Genomic DNA, 21,904 nt, shown 5'->3' with positions numbered 1-21,904 from the left:
AGAGAAGCTGTGGCTGCCCCATCCCTGGAAGTGTCCAAGGCCAGGTTGGACAGGGCTTAGAGCAACTCCCAACCCAAATCATTCTATGATTCCATGATTTTCCAAGCCTTATCCACCCAGCACGCAGTGGATCTGCCCTGGATTGCTGGTGACACTGGTTCCCAGCAGGTTCTGGATCAGTCCCACTGAAAGGAAACCAGGCCTGGCTCTTTGCCCAGATTACCAGGCACCGTGTTTGAAGAGGCTTAAAGCTGGTCTTGATTACCAGAGGTGCCAGGAATGGGCTGGATCCTGTCCTGCCCTCAGTAATAGGATTGCAGCTCAATTCCTCCCCACGGGCACAGGGCCTGCTGTGTTCAGCTGCACTGGGGGACACTGGGAATCTGAGGGGAAGCAAAAGGAGCAGCCTATCCCACCTTTCTGCTGTGATCACACCCTTCTGCTGTGACCCCACCTGCCTTTCAATGCACAATTCCCAGTTCCTGTACTGAGCAAGTAGGTCAAGATGCCCCAGATGCCACCTGCCTTTTGGTCCAGGTCTCCAAACCCACCTTCCAGGGCCAGTTTCCCCCAGGGCTTTGAGCTTCAGGGGTTGGTTTACTCTGGATCCTGGATCCAGCCTGGGCACATGGAGATAATGGAGAGAAAAGCATCACCACTTTGCCCTTGAACCCCAGTCTTCTCTTCCTTGCCCACCTTATGTCCACAAGCCTCAGTCCCCCAGTGCCGAGTTTAACATCTCCATGGACTTGTGTCTGTCACTGATAGGGAAACCTGGGGGTCTCATGTAGATGTGTCACTTGGGGACATGGTTTAGTGGTGGACTTGGATGATCTCAGAGGGCTTTTGCAACCTAAATAATTCTGTGATTCTGCTTAGCAGCCCCACTGCTGGCCTGAGGAGGCACGAAAGCTGAGTGACACTGAGTAACAAAGCCACCCTCGAGGAGCAAAGGGCCAGTTAATTGCTTCCAAAAGCCTGGCAGATGCCATGGCCCGGGTGAGGGGAAGGAGGGAGGTTTCCCTCCCTTCCAGATGGTGAGAAATTCCAGTAAGGACCTTTCCCGGAAGCAGGGTCAAACCAACCCGACCGTGTGAGCCCTTGTAATTGTGGTTGTTAAATCATGGAGTGAACAAAGATGCGGTGGTTGGGTTGGGCAGGAGATGCCTCTTTGCTTCAGGAGGGGAAACTCTTATTTTTGGGGCATGGGGCAGGTGCAGGGGGGGCTCACAAAGATGCAGATCCCACAGAAAGGTGGGATCTCACAAGATCTTAGAGACTGGGAATAAAAATCAAGTCAGACAGGTGGGATGCAATTCTTAATAAGCCTGTAAAAGCCAGCAGCTTTTAAGGGTCTTAAACCAGGGTCTGAAACCAGGGTTTAAGAGGCAGAAACTACAGCTGAGAGGCAGCACTCAGCAAACAAGTCTTCCTCGTGAAGATCCCACCAATTCTTTGAGCACCACCTGCAGAGACCAGGGCTGGCAGAGTTTAAAAGAAAGGGGAGGAATCAAGACCTCTTAATGCATCAAAAAAGCTCCTTGGAAATCTGGTTTGGTTTTTTTTAGTGAATACAAAATCTGGTTTGAGTTGAGATTAACCCAACGCGAGCAGAGCACGCAGGGCTCACAGGTCATCCAGTCACTGCTCAAAGGGGTGGGTTTGCTGCCAGAAATCTCAAAGCCAAGCGGGATTTTTGACCTGCTCTGCTGCTGGATCCCTTCCCATTTCGAGCCTTAGGCCGAGTTTCACAGCAAGCCAAGCATTTGATTTGGCAGACTGTGTTCCAGACCTGCCTTTTAAGTAGTGCTGAGCCATTAAAAAGAAAATACACAGCTCCACAATACAACAAACCCAGCTGTTCCTGAACGGCAGTCAAGAGGGACAATAAGTCTTCTCATGTTGGGAAGAATTACCAAGCCTTTCCTTCCCTCCCAGCCAAACTAAGGAAGGGAAAGGCTCAGCAAAGGGCTGAGCAGAGCTCAGAGTAAACAGAGGTGAGCTGCAAAGTTGTCTCCAGGCTGAGCCCTCAAACAGTGGGGCCCAAAGGGAAATGGAAAAGCAAATATTAATGTCTTGCCATTCACATGGCCCTGGAGAAAAGAGAACAATGCCTTCAGCTGGACACCACCTTGAGGTCTTCCTCCTCCTCCCCTCGTGCTCTGAAACGTCATCTTAGGAGCTGGGATTTCTTTGGATGGAGCAGGAGAGCGCTGAGGGCTGCCTGCTTTTCCAGTACCAGAGGGAAGGATGACTTAATTCCAAAAGTGCCCCCCACCCAAAGTCGGGCTCCTCCTCGGGAAGGAAAAATCAGAAGCACACGAGGACCCCTCTGAGCTGGAGGCTGCCCCATCCCTGGAAGGATCCAGGGCCAGGTTGGAGAACCTGGGCTAGTGGAAGGTGTCTCTGCCCATGGCAGGGGGTGGAACAAAATGGGCTTTAAGGTCCTTTCCAACCCATAGAATCCCATTCCATGATTCTATGGGAATAGTGCCTCTCCTGGGTGCACCAGCAGCCCTTGGAAAGTTCTGTCCTGCAGGCAGGAGATCAGCAATGGCAAGGGTAATAAAGAGGAGGCTACTTGGCCCCTCATGGCTCAGGGAGGGGGAGGAGACATCCCAGGTCCTTCTGTGCCTGCTCAGAGCTGTGCAGGCCACGCTGAAACACAGCTGGGCTCTTATCCGGGCCTGATTGTTCCAGAGGCAAAGGAGACCAGGAAGAAGAGGAGAGAGCCCTTGTGCTGGGCCATTGGATATGGGAGGTTGTCATGGAAACCGCTGCAGAGTGAAAGCCTCCCTCTCTGTCCTCATGTGCTCTGGTTAAGTGGGTCCCTGCTGTGGTTCCAAAGCGAGGGCTCCCCTCGGGATGAGGCTGTTCCAGCAGCGAGACCCCACCTTGGGAGAGATGTGCCGCTGTGGGGTGTTCATTGTGCTCAAACAGGGTGGTTTGTTGGGCCTGAGCAGCAGCCAGGGCTGTGCTGCCCTCTCCTTTGGTCCATCTCCTCTGGAGCAGGGGAGGGATAACGGGGTGTGGGCTCCCAGGGATGCAGCGCCATGGAATCATGGAATTTCCGAGCTTAGAAAAGACCTCCAAGGTCATCAAGTCCAACGTTTGACCAAACACCACTTTGTCAACTAAACCACATGGCCACATCCAGGCATTTTTGAACCCCTCCAGGGATGGGGACTCCTCCAACTCCCTGGGCAGCCTTTTCCAACTCCTGAACGTTCTTCCAGAGGAGAAGTTTTTCCTAATGTCCAACCTGAACCTGCTCTGGCACAACTTGAGGCAATTCCCCCTTGTTGCTTGGGAGAGGAGGCTGACCCCGACAGCAAGGACAGTTGGGGTCCATCTCTGGCAGAGAAGCTGGAAAACCAGGGGCAGGCTTTGCCCTTCTGCTCCAGCTGGAAGGTCCACAAGCCACCTTCCCACCTGGTTTCCCTGCTTTTGCTGCTGAGCTGGGCCTGACCTGGGATGTCCCGGTGCACAGCGTGGGTCTGGCAGGGCCACCCGTCAGAGGGGGCATGAGTTAATCACCTGTGCTGGCTGGGAAATAGGCAAGGATGGGAAAGGCTTAGCTCTCAAAACTGGGCTTCATAAAGTCGTGAAGAGACCTGCAAATCATCAGGGCCACCAGGTGAAGAGGGGCTGCGATGGACAGTCGTGCACAGGTATCTCACGACACGCTGTGCTTGAGCCCTTCTGTCTGACACAGGAGGAAACCTCTTAAAAAGGAATGGTTTTATCCTTCCTTTTCCCAGACAGATCCAAAACCTCAGGTTTTTGTTGGGAGTTTTAATAAACCTCCTAGTGGGGGATGAACTGCTGTTTTATCATTCCATCTCTCACATTCTTTCCCCAAATGGCCTAAGATAAGTTGTAACTTATTAAAAATCAGAGGAACAGACTGAAAAGCCTCAATAGCAGTGGTTTGGTTTTTTTTTCTGCAGAGCAGCCAGTAAATTATGCTGTGCTGTAACAGAGCAGGTTCATTAAACTGGACCTCTTTGATGTTATCTCTGCTGAGCTGCAGGAAAGGCTGGGAAAACACGTGATACTTGGAGGGGAAAACACTTGTTTTGTTCATTAGTATGCATTAAAGCCTGGCTGCCTGGGAGCCAGGCATCACAGAGTCAACAAAGCAGCTCTGATTTCAGGTGAAAAGCAATATCCACCCTAACAAGTTCGCTCTAAGCCACCCTGAAGCTCAGGTTTTTCGCAGAGACCTCCAGCAATAACCCTCATGTCTGAGTTCTGCAGCCCAGGGGCAAACAGAGCTCCTGCCAGGGCTCTGCGGGACAAAAAGAGCTGCAGGTTCCTCTCAGAGAAGCCCCAGAGGAAGGAAGTAAAGTGGTGGGACACCAAGGGTGAGGGGCTGAGGACCTCCAGGCAGGAGGTGAAGGGTCAGGGCAAGGCTGAATTGAGACATGATGTCATGGATATGAAGATTTCAGAGGAAAACTCTGCAAAGACACACTCCTTCCACTGAGGAGAACCCCAACGCTGATTTGAGCCATGGACAGACCTCTTGCTCCTCTTGGGCAGGCAGGCAGTGAGGGATCCTGAATCCATGGGGATGGGGCAGAATGTTTAAAAAAAAAGTCAAAATCCCACTGATACTCCTTGCAGTGAAGAAGTCTGGTCTCGTCTTGAAATAATTAAACTTGTCTCTTGATTGCTCAATTCCAGAGCAGGGTGGGGAGAAAAGCTGGAGTTATCTCTGTGATGAGCAGCTCCAGTGTTCCCTGCTCCTGCCTGAAGCCATTAAGGCCATGGTCAAAACCAACTGAAGGCTGTTTTTTAATTACATAGTGCACGTAAACAAGATAATTTAGCTCAAATACCATCACAGGATCTCCTGAGCTGGAAGGGACCCGCAAGGATCATCCAAGTCCAACTCCTGGCTCTGCCCAGGACATCCCAAGAATCCCACGCTGTACTTGAGAACGTTTCCAAATGTTCCTGGAGCTCTGGCAGCCTTGGGGCCGTGCCCACTGCCCTGGGGAGCCTGTTCAGTGCCAGCCACCCTCTGGGAAGGTAATGAGGATCAGCAGCTGGGATGAAGTTCTGCATGGGGAAGGTGAGGAGAAAGGGCTCAGCTTGGAGAGGGCTCCTGAGAGAGACCCCAAGGAGACACGGACATCCCAGCTGGAGGTGAGTTAGGAATGATGGCCCACATCCAGGGTGCAGGGTGAGGATGTAAAGATGCTAGTGAGCTGAGGCAGGTCCCAGCTGATATTTCCCCCCAAAATACCCTGCTCAGCTCTACTGCATCTCCTGTGTTCCCAGCAAATGCCGAGCACCACTGGGATGTGCTTGTTCCCTGATGGATATCTTTCATCCCTGCAAAACACTGCAGACTGCTTCAGTAATAAACATGAAAAAAAGGCAGCTCAATTACTGTTCCCCCCCTCTTTATGTAACAATTTATTTTACAGCCTGATTGCTGGCAGCAGATGTGGGTTTACCAGCAGCTTTAAAGAGTCTCACTCCTGGAGAAAACGAAAAAACCAATAGCAAAAAGGACATTTTGGGGCGGCACAGTCAAGTGCTCATATATTAAATTGTGCTGAGACAGATCTTGCCTCCAAGAGCCTAATCGTGGGAGCCTGAAGTGGCTGCTCAGCACTTCCCAGCAGCAGAGATGGGGAGGTGGAGGCAGCACTCCCAGCACACCCATCCCTTCCCAAGAGGGCTTTGCCCTTGCCCTGCACACCTCCTGATTTTTGCAGGACCTTGGAGGTCGCTGAACCTTTTCCTTGCACCTTCCCACATCCCATGATAATGGGGAAAGAATGTGTATCTGGAGCTGGAAAACAGCTTAGGCTTGGAAGATTTTAAATGAACGTGGAGAAGCAGCAAAAGGAGATGATGTGTCTTATCCTCCTGGGAGGCTGTAAATGGGCTGCACTTGCCTCTCAGGGAAAAACTGGGATACAAGCAGAGTTTCTCTTGCTCTCCAGGTGTGGTATCCAAAAGGAATGCAGCTCATTTAATCAGCTTTTCCTTTGCAAAGCCTCCCAAGGCTGCTCTGTGGGGGTGTTGCTGGAAGTCTGTCCCAGGGCAGCTCCTCCCAGCCCACAGCTTCCCAAACCTCTGGCAGACCCAGCTCTCAATGGGTGAAAATCAAGGGACCTGAGAGCCCCTTCCAGGGCCTAAATGGGCTCCAGGAGAGCTGGAGAGGGACTTGGGAGAAGGCATGGAGGGACAAGACAAGGGGGAATGGCTTCCCAATGCCACAGGGCAGGGTTAGATGGGATATTGGGAGGGAATTCTTCCCTGGAAGGGTGGTGAGTGGCTGGGATGGAATTCTCAGAGAAGCTGTGGCTGCCCCATCCCTGGAAGTGTCCAAGGCTAGATTGGAGGGGGCTTGGAGCAACCTGGGCTAGGGGAAGGTGTCCCTGCCCATGGAACAAGATGGTCTTTAAGGTCCCTTCAACCCAAGCCCTTCTGGGATTCTGTGAGTGTATTCCAGTGCAAAGACACGAGAGAAACGAGCTTTTGGAACCCTCTGCAGCTTCCTGAATCCCAGCCAGGAGAGATGACAAGGTAATATTTTTTTAATGCTTTGGAAAGGAGGGAATGCAGTCCAGGACTTGTCCAGGGACAGTCCCTGGAGCTGGTGAGGAGGTGGCAGTAAAAGTGTTTTTAAAGAGAAATCTGACTCTTTGGGTATTTCCCCGCGGGTGTTCCTGCCATTCCCTGTTATTTCCTGATTGCAGCAGCTGAGTCACCAGTGAGAGAGTTCAGGAGGAAAACTAACAGGTCCTGGTGTCCCTGGTGACCTCTCCAGAAAACCAGAGCTGGGAGTTTTGCACGTGGGATGAGCAGAGGGAATTTGTGAAAGGCCTGAAAGTTGGGCCAAGATTGATGGGAATTAGCAATGAAGATGCTCAGAGTGGGATGGGAAGTGAAAGGGGAGCAGGGAAACAGCGGGATGTTTCCCTCTTGTTTAAAAAGGTGTAAAAAAATGAGGATTTTTGTGTTTTCCACAGAAACTTGAAGTGCCTGTCCTTAATTTTGTCCAGTTTTTGAACATAATTGGTGGGTGACATTTGGGGAGAAAAGGATTGATATTTTCCTTGAAGCTCCAGGCCCTGGAGCCCAGCCCTCAGAAACTGTGAAGATTCTCAGGCTGACAAGCTTTGGGGTTAAACAGCAGTGACAGACTCTGTCACCTGAACAGAAGCAAATGGCAAATTCAAAAAATCAGACTTTTAAACTCAACAATCCCCCAAATCGTGATTTTCCAAGCACTGGCCCAGTGCTGGGTGGCGGGATATGGGGTGGTGGAAGAGGTGAGGCTGATGGGGCATCTTAGGAAGAGGGAGCTGCCCCAAATCCTGGGCTGGGTGAGGCTGCTGTAGCTCCAGACCCAGACAACCCTTTCCCATGTTATCCCATAACTCCTGTGCAATCCCAATCTGCCCTTCCCCTGCACCCCATAATAGACCCCTACCCCAGACAGAGAGTCCCTAAGGTCCTGGATGTCACATCCCACAGCTCTGGGAGTGTCCCAGGCAGGGCTTTTCTCCCCCGGGGTTGAGGCAGAGCCGTGTGTCCTTCAGAGGGAAGGCAGGGAGGCAGCAGGGAGTGCAGGGGACGTCTCCATATTATTTTTCTTCCCAGACTGGGCTCAGTGCCAACAGTGCTGCTGGTATAAATAATGGAGTGTGATGACAGGGACATTTTTAAAGGAGAACAAATCACCAGACTACTTTTTTTTTGGACTTCGTTCCTCTGGTCTAAAGTGATGCTAATGAGGGAGGTCAAGCCGCTTCCATCTCTCCCTGCTACACAATCTCGGACATTTATCTCTTTTGACACAAAGAAACCCCTCCCACCTCCTAAGGCAGACTTTCATCTTTCAGTTTGCATGGCTGGGGTGTTCCTTTCCAGGAGGAAACTCCTCCAGAAGCTGTGATGGGCTGATGCACCAGCACTTTCCCCGCCGGCCTCGCTGCCCACAGCACTCAGCTGGAACAGCCCTGCTGGTGGATCCCGCATCCAGGATGCTTCAAGGACACCTCGGGATGTGCTGGGAACATCCCGGGTTGCAGCAGCGCTGGGGACAGAGCCAGCTGCCCCCAGGGAGGGCTTGGAGCACAGCAGGACTCCCAGGGAATGTTATCCCAGGGATAACATCTTGGCAAGCAGAGTGTCAGGGAGTGTCAAGCAGCACTTGGAGTGACATCATCTTTCCAGACCTGATCTCATAGCCCAAACATCCCATATTCCAGTGATCCACGTGGGAAGCTCTCCCATTTCCAGAACAGCAGATGCCAGACCACACACGTGTTGATTATTTGAGTAAAACTCCATGTATATTCCCCTGTACATTCAAATCCTTGAAGTTTGGGAGACAGCTCCCAGGGAGCCAGCTTTTCTGGGAGAGTGTCGCCTTTCCTTCCTGTTGTGGCAGCTGGAAGTGGCTCAGGAGCTCCCATCCTCACAGTAGCAAACCTGGGCTCCCAGCTCCTCCTCTAGGGGCAATTGAGATGTGTCTTGTTGAAGGGCTGGGATTTGGGGTCCGTTCCCCAAGGGGAAGATGCTGCCTTCTCCAGACAGGCTGGATGTTCTCAGGGAGGATTCCAGGGAAGCTGGCAGAGCTCAGACAAGAGGATTTGACTCCTCCAGGGTGCAGCTCCTCATGGAAGTAGGTGGTGGATGTTGAAATGTCCCCTGGGCGCTGGGGCACCTGAAAATCGTTGGAGAACAAGAATTCTTGGGAGATCATGGAGTCACAATTTGGGTTGGAAGTGATCTTAAAGACAATCTTGTTCTGTGGGCAGGGACACCTTCCACCAGCCCAGGTTGCTCCAAGCCCCGTCCAACCCGCCCTTGGACACTTCCAGGGATGGGGCAGCCACAGCTTCTCTGGGCAACCTGTGCCAGGGCCTCCCCACCCTCCCAGGAAAGAGTTTATTCCTGCACCAGATGTCTCCAGGTAGGTGTTTACAGAGGAGAGACTAAAAATGCTGTGGCCCGTGGCAGCACAGTTGGGAAAACACATCTAGAATAATTTCTGGGAGAGATATACTGGGGTCATGGCCATATCCTGGCTCTGGGAGCACTTGTGGTGCCCAAACAGGCAGGGATTTCTCTCACTGCCAGATGGAACGTGCAGGGCAGGTGGAAAACAGCTCTTGTTGCCCTTGGAAAGCTTCATTAGGAAAGGGAAGTCACTTCCAGTTATCTGTGCTGAGCCCTGGTATATTTGTTAGGTGAGGGGAGAGCCTGGAAAATGAGGATTGGCTCCTGTTGGGCACTGGAGCATTGCTCCAGGCCACCAAACCCTGCCCTCCAGGGCACCAACACCTGCCCTCCAGGACACTCAAGCCTTTCCTCCATGGTTCATAAACCTCTCGCTGGTGGGAATGGCTCTGGGTGAGCTCATGGAATCACAGAACAGGTTGGGTTGGAAAGGACCTTTGCCATAGGCAGGGACAGCTTCCACTGGCCCAGGTTGCTCCTGAGGTCCAGACCTGGCTCCCAGCCCCATATCTTGTTGCACTCCTGATTCACGCTGGGATTTTGGCCTTATTTAGCAGGAGAATGGTGATTTTGCTCCGGTCTAAGAAAAAAATTCCCCATGGCCTCATTTATGTTCACCTTTAATGCAAATTCCTGGCCAAACCATCCTGAAAATGCTACTGGACACCCTCCTGCAGGGCCAGCAACACTGGCAACCCCAAAGCCCCCAAGAACCTGGCTCAGTTCCTTAAAAATCAAAGGTTTATTCACATTCATGGTCCTTACTTTTCCATTCTGCAGCCAGCTCAACAATCATAAGATTAAAAAAAATACTTTTTTTTTAATAAGGAAAGCAAAAATTATTAATTAATAGCCTTTCTTTCAACAGAAGAATATAAAATACCCTAAGAAATACAGTAAGAAATAGTGGTGATCCTGCCTGTGTTTCAGAAAAGCTGGTTTCTTGCTTTATTCTCCCAGATTGCAGGGTGATAACAAACCTCTAAGAAATATTCATCTTTGAAAAGAGAGAACAAAATGAAAAAAGCCCGAGACAAGTCTCAGTTCCCTGGAGCATTCCCATTTGGTGAACGGGCTGTGTGTGCCTGACACTAATTAATTAATTTCCTCAGTTTAAATTGCTCCTTCTGCATCCCCAATCCACAGGAAAACTGAAAACCAGACCTGAATACATAAGAGGGGAAGCAGAGTTTATTTAAGGTATAGTTTAACAGCAGATAATTTTGTCTTTGGTTGTTTTGTTGTTTTTTTTTTCTGTTCTGTCTCCCAGATTGAGTTTGGTGTCCAGGGATGCAGCAGACTCCAGCTGAGCTATTTTTGACCCATTTGGGGTCAGGGATGTGTGCTGGGAATGGGTTTAAAACTGTAGGAAGAGCAGCAGGGACACAGGCTGGGAGACGTGGGGGCTGTTCCCTCTGCCGAACCACGCGGGAATCACCCAATTCCAGGCTGGCTGAGGTGGGAAGGGACCTTAAAGACCATCTAGTCCACCTCCCTGCCATGGCAGGGACACCTTCCACTAGCCCAGGTTGCTCCAAGCCCTGTCCAACCTGGCCTTGGACACTTCCAGGGATGGGGCAGCCGATAATTTACCTGTCCCGTCACCCAGATAATTTATAAAGTATTGAACGGGATCTAATTCCTAAGATGATCCAGGAAAGCGCGTGGTAGCCGGGACCTCTGGAGCTGGACGTGCCCCGCGTGGAGGGGGAACGGGGGGATGTCACCGCCCGGCTGGGGACAGAGGGGACAGGGCGAGCTCGGCTCCATCCAGCAGTGCAACGCTTCCCTCTAGCGACACAGGAGCCGAAGAACAACGGTCCCACCGCGCTGGAACTCCAGCAGTCGCAGGGAATTCTGTGGTTGCACGTGGCATGGGCTTGGCGTGGGGATTTTTCTTTTTGCCCTCATCCTTTAAAACTCAGGCTCTGTACATTGGAAACGCCCCTTCTGCCACCCAGCTCCGGGACACTCTGAGGGCCGGGGGGGCTTCCCTGCTCCTCTTCGGAGGAGGATGATTTGGGTGCTGTCCTGGGTTATCTCTGCTCCCAGAGCACACTCAGCCCCAGTGACAGTGTCCTGCAGGGACGGGCACACAGATCCCACGTGCTGGGCTGTTGGAGCGGGTCAGCACTGCTCCCACACTGCCGGGACCTCCTTGGGTCCGGGGGGCTCAGTCCCTCCCTCCCCTTGGCAGCAAAAACGTGCAAAAGCCTCAGCCTGGACTGGGCTCAAAACCAGGTTGCCCAGAGAAGCTGTGGCTGCCCCATCCCTGGAAGTGTCCAAGGCCAGGCTGGACGGGGCTTAGAGCAACCTGGGCTAGTGGAAGGTGTCCCTGCCCATGGCAGGGGGTGGCACTGGAAGAGCTTTAAGGTCCCTTCCCACCCAAACCACTCTGTGATTCTGTTAAGTCCTTCCTGATTTCCACCCTGGTTGTGGCTATCAGGGAGGCCCCCTGGCTAATCAGGGTGAGAAAACTGCTGCCTTCCTCAGCAGCCAAAAAACCCCACCCTGGCTCAACTCATATCAATTTTATTCTGCTTTTATTCTGCTTTTTGTTTTTACAGCCTGAAAATACGAATAAAGACATCCAAAACCTAAACTGTGCCTTAAATGGGGAGAGCATGGAGACACAGTCTGTCCCAGGCAATGATGTAAACCTGCATTAGGCTCCAACTGTGATGGGAAGGGAAGGAGTGGGAAGGGGCAGTGCTTTCCCTCAGAGCTGCTGGGTGTGAGGGGCTCCTTTGTGTCCCCGAAACCCAAAAGCAAGGCTTGTCTCTGGGCCATCACCAGGTGGCCCCAGAAAACAGCTTTTGCCTGTCTTGCTGACCCTCCTGCGGCTGATGGTCCACACAGAGCCATGGATTTTTAGATAGGCTGGGAAAGGGACAAGCAGGGACAAATGCCACGTGCTGGTTTGGCAGCCAGGCTGTGCCCTGCCCCAGGCACAGCCCAGGGCAGGATGGGTTGGTGATGGAGGTGACCTGGATTAATCCCTGCCACAAAGACCCCTTGTGTCAGCCTTCCTGTGTCCACAGGGTCCACCTGTGAAGCTCAAGCAGGGGAAGATGATGCTTTGCTCCCCTGACAGCAGGTCCTGTGCCTGTCCTTTGCCTGTCACCCAGGGCGATGAAGTGCTGGATATCCAGTAGGAAATTCCTGCCCCAGCTCTCCAGCCATTCCTCTAGCCAGCTCGAGGAACTCAGTAAAAATATAAAAGGCCGAAAGAGGGCAGGTTTTAGCTCAGATTCCTTCCCCTGCCCAGCAAACACAGGTACTGGCTGGAGCAGGAATGTGCTCCAGGAGCAGGACACCCTCAGGGCACCCCCAGCCTCTGGCTACTGACTCTCACAATGGACACCCCACGGTTTGACCACAAAGCCCCAGATCTCCTTTCCAGGTGATGTCCCATTGAGGTGACCTTCCCAAGGCTGATCTGTTCCTCGTGTTCATGTCCCCCCTCTCCTGCCTTCCTGCCCTGGGATGAGCATGATGAGCCTGGCTTGGGCTGTAATCCCAGCCCGGTGATGTGAACACGCAGCTCCAGCCCTATTTCCACACTTAATTACATGACCTGGACCCCACTTGATTGAGTTACAGCTTTGCTGCAGCTGCCTCTTGGATTGGCAGGCAGGGAATGTTCAGCACCGTGTGGAATCACATCGGTGGGCAATCAGTAGCCTCACACTGGCTGCCTGGATGATGCCAAGCAAAGGGGGAATTCCCCAGATACCAGAGGCTTGGGAGCATCTTCATGGAATAACAGATTCCCAGAATGGTTTGGGTTGGGAAGGACCTTAAGGATCATCCAGTCCCACCCCCTGCCATGGGCAGGGACACCTCCCACCAGCCCAGGTTGCTCCAAGCCCTGTCCAACTTGGCCTTGGACACTTCCAGGGATGGGGCAGCCACAGCTTCTCTGGGCAACCTGTGCCAGGGCCTCCCCACCCTCACAGCCAACAATTCCTTCCCAATATCCCATCTAACTCTGCCCTCTGGCACTGGGAAGCCATTCCCCCTTGTCCTGTCCCTCCATCCCTTGTCCCCAGTCCCTCTCCAGCTCTCCTGGAGCCCCTTTCGGCCCTGGAAGGGGCCCTGGAAGGGGCTCTCCGGTCTCCCTGGAGCCTTCTCTTCTCCAGGTGAACCCCTCCAGCTGTCCCAGCCTGGCTCCCTGGCAGAGGGGCTCCAGCCCTGTCCCCATCCAGCCTCATCCTTCCAGCCCTGTGGCTTTGGTTTATTTAAGCTGCTGCTACAGAAGGAATTTGAGGCTGCCTTGAGGGGTCCATTAGTCAGGTGTGGATTAACAGCTGAGATCTGACCTCCCACATTATCCTGGTGCATTCTTTTTTTTCCCTAAATCAGGCTCCAGCTGAGCAAAGGAGCTGTAAAAAAACCTCTGCTAAACAGTGCAGAGCTGGATTTTCCCCCTCTGGCCATGGAGTGGCTCCTTTCACAGAGGAAAAAAAACCCAGAAAACAAAAACCAACCAAGAAATCAAAAAGAACAGGCAGCAAATGCTCTGACATTTTGGGGGGCTAAGCAGAAATTTGTGGTGCAAATCACCTGAGGAGGCAATTTGAGATGCTGCCTTGCTGCTGGTGATTCATGAGCCCTAAATCTCCAGCAGCCTGTGCTTTCACTCTCCTTGCCTTGCTTGCTGCTCTGAAGGCTCCAAGATTTACTGCCCTGGGAATGGGTGCTGGGAAATGGAGGGATTTTCTGAGCCTCCTGCTTATCACCGGCAGCAAAGCTAATGCATTTTTCCTTCCTTTTTTTTTTTTTTCCTTTTTTATTTTTACCGTGGGACAGAGTGACACAGAAAAATTAGAGAGGGAAATCTGCATCCCTGACTCCTTCCCCAAGAAAAACTGCCCCGGGGCAGGAATTTTGGGTAGGAAGGGGCTGAGATCATACATCATCCAGGATGGGAATGAGGGCTGGATGGGGCTTGGAGCAACCTGGTCTAGTGGAAGGTGAGGGGGTGGAATGAGATGGTCTTCAGTCAGGTGTATGTCCATCCCCCCTCATCCCAATTTTCCCTCGGAGAGCTGTGCTTTGTATCCAAACTCAATGCAATGTCCTGGGGGAATGAAACCACCAGGGTTTCAGTGCCTTCTCCTCGAGTCCCAGGATAATTGTGAGCAACAACAGCGGCTCTTTGGAGCAGTTATTTACCCAGCTGGAAAACAGGGAGGGACAAGGGGTTATTTCCCTCCAGACAAAGGGTGTTGGATGTCTGGGATCGCGGTTCATCCCGGTGAGAGGAAAGGGTTGCTCCTCCCTTGCCCCCGGGGAGGGTCTCAGCCACACCTAAATGTGTCTTCAGGGAAGCAGAGACAGGGGATGGAGTATCTCTTCCCAAATCCCAGAATGGTCTGGGTTGGGAGGGAACTTAAAGTTCATCTCATTCCACCCCCTGCCATGGGCAGGGACACCTTCCACCAGCCCAGGCTGCTCCAAACCCTGTCCTTGGACACTTCCAGGGATGGGGCAGCCACAGCTCCTCTGGGCAACCTGTTGTGGTTGAACTCGATGACCTTACAGGTCTTTTCAAAATTAGTGATTCTGTGATTCCTTGGCACCTTCGGAGGGCAGCAGCAATCTGGGCACATGGAGTCCCAGATGCAGCACAGAAACCCCAAAAGCTGCTGAAACCTCAAGCCCTAAAATGATCAGAGGAGGAAATCCTTCTTTCCTCACTCTGCACACGTAGGATTTTATTCCAGGCATCCAAGCAGTCAGTTAGGACGCCAAACCTGAGCGTGGATGTTAAGGGAGGAGTGTAGACGCTGTTTGGCTGGATCTGGAATGCGAGGCAGCCCCGTGTCCCCTCCCGATGGGACGGAGCACTCGGGGCCGGGCCAAAATGACGTCGGGCATCTCAGCAAATCCCGGGAACAAAGGCGGGGAGCTTGCTGCTTTTGTCCCTGCCTGCTCCAGTCAGGTTTGTTCCTCCTGTCGAATTTCACGACTTGGCAGGGAAAAAGGGACGGGCAGAGTTAGGCCTGCAGTGCAAGCATAGCACTAAAAGAGTGATTTTTGGTAAAAATCCCAGCCTAACCCACCAGAAACCCTTTGTGCTTGCCTTGCTTTAACCTGCAAGGCTGTCCTTAGTCCGTGAGAGTTTGCAGAGGACATTTCCAGGCAGTTTCACACCGAGGAGATTCCTCTTTATCCAGCAAAAATGGGTAAGCCGTGGCTTTCTGTCCCAGGATGCTGAGAAGGAGAAAAGCCTGTAAAGCTTCCTTTTAGGTTTGCATGAATTCATGGAGGGAAAAAAAAACCAAACTCGCCAAAAATTCTAATCCACACCTGCCCTGGCCCCGTGTTCCTCCAGCTGTTTCCACTCCTGGCTGCTGGGCCACATGGATTTTGGGCTGCCTTGGAAAGGCTGTTTCCAGACCTTTGCAGGAAGTTTGTTTTTCCTCTGTGGCTGTTTCAGTGTTTCCTGGGGATGAGGCTGTAAAGTCGGCTTTAAGCTGGTCCTTGGAGGACTTTGCTTGGCCTGAGGAGGCATCTGAGGTCATGATATGGAGCTGAGCTGCTGTGCTGCAGATGAACGGATTATTTCTCACCCCTGCATTAGGAGCTCTGTGGATTTAGTAATTTCTCCACTATGTTGTTGCTTTTATCCACCCCTCCATCCCTTTCTCCAGCCTTCCCTCCACACACCCCTCCATCCCTCCCTCTGCACATCCCTCCGTCCTCCGTCCACCCAGGAGTTCCTGGAGACACCTCTGAGGCTCCAGACCTTGGTGCTTGTCCCAGGAGCCTGCGTGCTCTGGGAAAGAGCGGGCAGGGATGGAGGAACCTGCTCCAAGGGACACGGGGTTGGACGCTGGCTGGTGAGACAAAGCACAGGAAAACACCCAAGTGAGGCTTTTCTCCAGAATCCACTGGAGAAACTGCTGGCAGGAGTGTGAATTGAGCACTTACAGGGGTAATCTTGTGTGAAATGTTCAGTAACGGTCTGTCCGTCCCTCTTCATTCCCCTGTGCCCCTCTGCTCTCCCTCATTAACCCTTTCTAGGCTGTCACCCTCCTGCAGCCCCGGCTTTCCCGGGAGGAACCAGTCCCATTAAATCCGCGATGCTGTTTTCCCTCAGAGTTGACATCCAAAAGGCTCCCCTGTGACTCACAGGCTATTCAACCCTTTACGATCCTGCAGTGCCTGGCCTCGTTATCCGGTGAGTGGGATGCAAAGTCTTTGTAAGGGAGAAGAGCGGATGAAGGGGGGAAGGAGAGGGGCACAAGGATGCTGACCACGACAAGGTGCACTGACCCCCAAAGCCTCCCCCAAGGGCTCCGCAAACCGGGATGAGACTTTCCTACACCACCATCTCCGAGGAACTCATCCATGAAACCCTCCGAGCCAGCTGGAGACACCAGTCCCGTGCCTTGTCCCACCAGTGGCTATTCCAGAAGCGGCTGCCGCAGTTCTGGCGCTCAGCGCAGCCTTCGGGCTGTTCCCGCATCCCAGAGGAAAAGCCGTTAATTATCCCAGCGATCCCCAAGAACGGGGGCAGCCCTAATTACAGCCCCGGCCTGTTCACTTCGCTTGGGCTGGTGTTTCTGCTTGTAACGCAGAAACAAAAGGCAGCGGACTAAGGCAAATGACGCCGCTATGAAGGAAGGAGCAGGGGAGGGAGACAGGATCTCGAATGCTCCAGGAGTTGGGATGGTCTCTGCAAACCGATTTTCCCCCTCTCGAGGTCATCAGATTCGGCAAAAACCTCTGGCACAAGCTGCTGCTCCAGGGTTTCGCTTTGCCTGGGTGAGGAAGGGCTAATTGGAGGCAGATTAAAAGTCACTCTTCGGGATAATCCGTGAGCGGCCGTGGAAGCGCGGGAAGGATCGCTCCGTTGGCTCTGGATGTGTGAGGACTCCGGGGCTCTTTGTGTTCCGAAAAAAAAAAAAAAGAAAAAAAAAGAAAAAAAAGATAAAAAAAATTAAAAAAAGATGTTTTGAAGCGCAAGATGAGCTGGGGGAAGGGAGATGGGATGGGGGAGAACTGGGAAGAAATAATTGCCATGTCTGAAAACAGTTACTATGGCAGCAACAGTCTTCGCGCTGCCGGAGCGAAATGTTGGGGAGCAGCGAGCGGTCCCTTTGTCACATCCTCAGACACACATTTAGATGCTAATGCTGGCTTTAACCTTGGCTGCTTAACCTTGATAGGCTGGGGAGGGGGGGAGGTAGGGGAGAAAAAGCAAGGAAGGGGGGAGAGTATGGAAAAGATGGGTTTCCTCTCCCTAAATTTGCCACTGAATCGACTTGGCAGACTCCTCTCAGCTGCCATTAACACTGTTATTTCTACGCTTAATATTCCGCGGAGGTCTTAACAGCTTATTTATGGGTAGCTGGCATTAGCTGCAGCATAATTCACCGCTGAGACGCTCCTGTTTATCTCCATCCCCTTGGGATTGTCTCATATAAGGCCGCTTTTGAGCACATCCGCAGGTTTGATCGGCCTGACTATCTAATCTCGCCTTTTTTTATAACCGGAGGGGTGCAAAGGAGGGAAGTCTCCCCTTTGGACTTTTGGGGGGAGGAAGGGGAAGAAATTTTGGTGGCCTGTTTCTCTTTTCTCGAGGCTCAAAGCTGTCTCCAGCAGCAGGGATGAAGGAGGAGGGAGAGGGGGAATTCCCTGGGTCGTGCTACCTGACACAACACCGAGGGCTGAAACAGCAACTCCTGTACTCCTGGACCCGAGCGCGGGCTCGCAGCCCGAAGGTAAATTCCTAAATCGCAGCCCGAAGGTAAATTCCTAAACCGCAGCCCGACTGCACACAGATTAGCCACGAATTCTGGGAGCAGCCCGGGATGCCCTCGTTTTGGGATTATCCTCACAGCAGCCTTTAAGAAAGCTTTTGCTGGAGGCATTCGGGCAGGAGAGATGAGAGTGGTGCCAGTGCCGTGTCTGCTGCTGGCAGGGCTCACAGATATGACACTATTCTTCTACTTCTGACATTTTTTTTCCTCTTTAATGCTCCAGCTTCTGGAGTCGGGTGATCACTCGCGGCTTCCTCCACTTGCTCTCGGAACCTTATTGCTTTGGGGTGGTGGCGAAGTAAGACCTGAGCTCACACCGGCTCAAAGATTAGTCGGCCAAGGACAACCCCGCTGCACAAAATATTTTCATTTTCCAGCCCATCCAGCACCTGTGTCTTGATTTTGGGATGGTGGTGCTGCTCACACGTGCCAAGGAGCATTTCTGCCACCTGCACATTGCTGGGATGGAGCTCCTTGCACTTTTCCCGCTGTCACCACACGCCGATTTCCACCAAAACTGTGCCCAGTGTCACCTCCAGAGACTGTCACAGGAGCTGTCTGTATTTTTAATGATGGCATGTGTAGCCTTATCTCCATGCAAGGCCACAACACACATTCTTGGGATGAAATATGGATAAGATCCCACTCCAGCCCGACAAATCCTCATCACATGCTGTAGGGGGGGGAAAGCACCTTAAATTAAAAAAAGCAGCATCTGTCTTCTGCAGTGCACTTCTTTCTCTGAGGCTTTCTGGTTAAGCTCTCAGATGCAGTTGATATTTATTTTACAAATGCTGGGAAAGAGGGGATGAGTAACGTTGTAGGAACCACCCAAAAGCTGCTGCTTTTTGGCTCAGGAGCAAGGTCAGAAATAAATGCAGCAGCATTGGCACAGAGAAGCTCTGGCTGCCCCATCCCTGGAAGTGTTCCAGGCCAGGTTGGATGGGGTTTGGAGCAGCCTGGTCTAGTGGAAGGTGTCTGTGCCCAGGGCAGGGCGTGGGACTGGAAGTAGGTCTTTAAGGTCCCTTCTATGAGTAGCTGGAACAGCAACTGCATGGCACAGTGTGGTGGGCCCTGGGGGGCTGCCCAAACACGGAGAGCTCAGGGGCTTTAAGGTGTGTTGAGGGCATTCACAACACTTACAAAATATGAGACACAGAAGCCATTAGCAGCAGTGATGGATTAACACCAGCCCTGCCCTGGATCCAGCACAGGGGAGCTTTTCCTCCAGTGGCATCTCTGTGCTCTGGGAGTCTGTCACAGCTGTGGGGGACACGGGTGCTGCATTTCCCAGCACTGCACTTCCCAGGAAGAGAACATCCATTGCTCTCCTGCATCCCGCTCAAATCCCCGCTGGAGCCAGCGCTCCCTGCAGAGCTGTGCCTGAACAGCCTCTCAATCCCCCCCACTTCCCTCAGCCTGGTGCAGCAGAAGGTCCCTCCTCGTGTCTCACATGCAATGAACAATCCTAGAATCCCAGAATCCCACACTGGTTTGGGTTGGAAGGATCCTTAAAGCTCATTTTGTTCCACCCCCTGTCATGGGCAGGGACACCTTCCACTAGCCCAGGTTGCTCCAAGCCCCGTCCAGCCTGGCCTTGGACACTTCCAGGGGTGGGGCAGCCACCCCCTGAATAACACCGTGGCTTGGCTACTGTTTTTAGGGTTTTTCACCGCTTTCTGTGGCCGGTGATGATGCCGGGCATAAGGATAACCAAGCGCTCGGCACAGGGGGATCTCGCTGCCAGGGGCCCCCGAGGAGCAGAAGTGCAGGCAGGAGGAGCAGTGCAGGCAGGGGCAGGTGAAGTGCAGGCAGGGGCGGTGCAGGCAGGAGCGATGCGGGCAGGACGGGAGGCGGAGCGGGAGGAAGGCGGCGGCGCAGGCCCTCCTCCTCCTCCTCCTCTTTCTCCTCCTTTTTCTCCTCCTCTTTCTCCTCCTCCTCCTGCCGGGCGGGGCGGGGGTCTCCAGTGCCCGCGCTGTGCTGCCGCGTGGAGCCGAGCTGCGTGTTCCCCGATCCCAATCCCCGCTCCCTGATCCCGGTCCCCGTGCCCGAGCCGTGCCCCCGCCGCGGGCCGGCGGCGCGGGGATGGGCGCGGGGCTGTGAGCGGGGCGTGAGCCGTGGCCATGGGGAACATCTCGTCCAACATCTCCGCCTTCCAGTCCCTGCACATCGTCATGCTGGGCCTGGACTCGGCGGGGAAGACCACGGTGCTCTACCGGCTGAAGTTCAACGAGTTCGTCAACACCGTGCCCACCATCGGCTTCAACACCGAGAAGATCCGGCTGAGCAACGGGACGGCCAAGGGCATCAGCTGCCACTTCTGGGACGTGGGCGGGCAGGAGAAGCTGCGCCCGCTCTGGAAGTCCTACAGCCGCTGCACCGATGGCATCATCTACGTGGTGGACTCGGTGGACGTGGACCGGTTGGAGGAAGCCAAAACGGAGCTGCACAAGGTGACCAAGTTCGCGGAGAACCAGGGCACCCCGCTGCTCGTCATCGCCAACAAGCAGGACCTGCCCAAGTCGCTGCCGGTGGCCGAGATCGAGAAGCAGCTCGCCCTCCACGAGCTGACCCCTTCCACCACGTACCACATCCAGCCCGCCTGCGCCATCATCGGCGAGGGGCTCACGGAGGGCATGGACAAGCTCTACGAGATGATCCTCAAGCGCAGGAAGTCCCTCAAGCAGAAGAAGAAGCGGTAGAAGCCCCGCCGAGGCGGGGAGGGATGGAGGAGCAGACAAAGGAACCGAGGGGGAGACAGAACCAAAGCGATTCTTCTGGGTTTAATTGTTATTTCCCCCCCCTTTATTTTTTTTCCTCCTTCCCCAACGAACAGACAATAGTGGTGGTAACAAAGCGGCTCCCGCCAGCCGAGCCCAGATCCCGGAGCTCCGCTCTCCCACCCGCTCCTGAGGGTCTGATCCGGACTCCTTCGGGCTGGAAACATGCAAAACCGGGGTGATTCCCCCCGCTCCACCCTCCAGGACCACCGAGCCTTTGTGTGCCGGGGGGGCCAACAGGGCAGGACCCTGTTGAAGCGCGTTCGAGAGGAGCCCAGTGCGCTTTTGGTCTCCAATGTGTGCATTTTGGGGCGGGGGGTGTCGATGCCAGCCCCCCACATGCATTTCGGGGACAGGGGATGCTTTGGGGGGGGGTATGGGTGCACTCTGGCTCGGCAAGGTCAGCGGGGAGGGGTCTCGCAGCTGCACCCCGATACCCACCCGTATCCCTGCATCCTCGTATCCCTGCATCCCCGCATCCCTCCCCCGCGGTCGGCGGTGGGAAGGGGTGTTGGAAACTTGAGGGGGGGTTGGACCAGCAGAAAATGTCGGGGGGGGAGGGGGTGACGGGTAAGAGGACACCCTCCCCCCCCTGGCTGGTGTTCTAGGGTGCAGAGCAAGGACAGGCAGCCTTTGGGGTGGGGGGGGAAGGATGCGGCGCGGGGGGGGCTGAGCAGCTGCTGAGTGGTGCTGAGCTTTAAGCTCTTCGTTTATAAAAAGGGGGGGGGAAAGCCAAAAAAAAAAAAAAAAAAAAAAAAAAGAAAAAAGCTGAGTTTGTGGTTCTGGTCACTGTGCTGCTCTGCAGTGGGGGCAGGAGGCCAAGTCAGGTTTTAAGGAGGGGGTCACGGCAGGGCAGAATGGACGGACAGAGGTGGCCAGAGCTTGTAAAAGTCTCTGCTGGAAAGGGAAAATGACAGGGCGTGAGGAGACACGGGGGGGGGAGTGTGCAGCTTTGGGGGAGGTAGGTTTTTAACAAAGATTTAAATCTGGTTAAAAGCCCCTCATTGCCCACGGTAGCCATATGGGCAAGCTCTGCCTGCAGAGCCATCCGGACAGCGTCAGGCCTTGCCACCTCCTTCTGCAGGTGAACATTTTGGCACCCGGATGGGACTGGGGACCAAAATCCACTTGCTGTCTGTGTTTTAGCTCTCTGCAGGAGAAAACCAAGGTCCTGGCTTCCCACAGAGCAGAAGCAGGCAGCCCTCAGGGGCCAAATACTCTGAATTTTGAACCAGGCAGGATTTTCTGGTGATTTTACACCAGCCTTCCCGTTTGCAAACCCCTTCCCTGAGCACCGAGGGGAAACCACCGAGCAGACAAAAGAAAAATGCCCTCCGGCTTTCGGGGAGTTGATTC

The 21,904-nt window shown here is 53.5% G+C and overlaps 1 protein-coding gene across 1 annotated transcript; it reads left to right on the top strand.

The window, feature by feature from the left end:
• Positions 1-19,822: 19,822 nt before the first annotated feature.
• Positions 19,823-21,479, top strand: ARL4C (ADP ribosylation factor like GTPase 4C). Its single transcript, XM_017834772.1, has 2 exons — positions 19,823-20,462; positions 20,596-21,479. The coding sequence occupies exons 1-2, from the start codon at positions 19,892-19,894 to the stop codon at positions 20,679-20,681; spliced, it is 657 nt and encodes a 218-aa protein (XP_017690261.1). The 5' UTR covers positions 19,823-19,891; the 3' UTR covers positions 20,682-21,479.
• The last annotated feature ends 425 nt before the right edge of the window (positions 21,480-21,904 follow it).

This window comes from Lepidothrix coronata, unplaced genomic scaffold (genome assembly GCF_001604755.1).
Source record: "Lepidothrix coronata isolate B3197 unplaced genomic scaffold, Lepidothrix_coronata-1.0 Scaffold239, whole genome shotgun sequence".
NCBI lineage: Eukaryota > Metazoa > Chordata > Aves > Passeriformes > Pipridae > Lepidothrix > Lepidothrix coronata.
The sequence above is the reverse complement of the archived record's forward strand: the minus strand, read 5'-3'. Positions and strand labels throughout refer to the sequence as shown.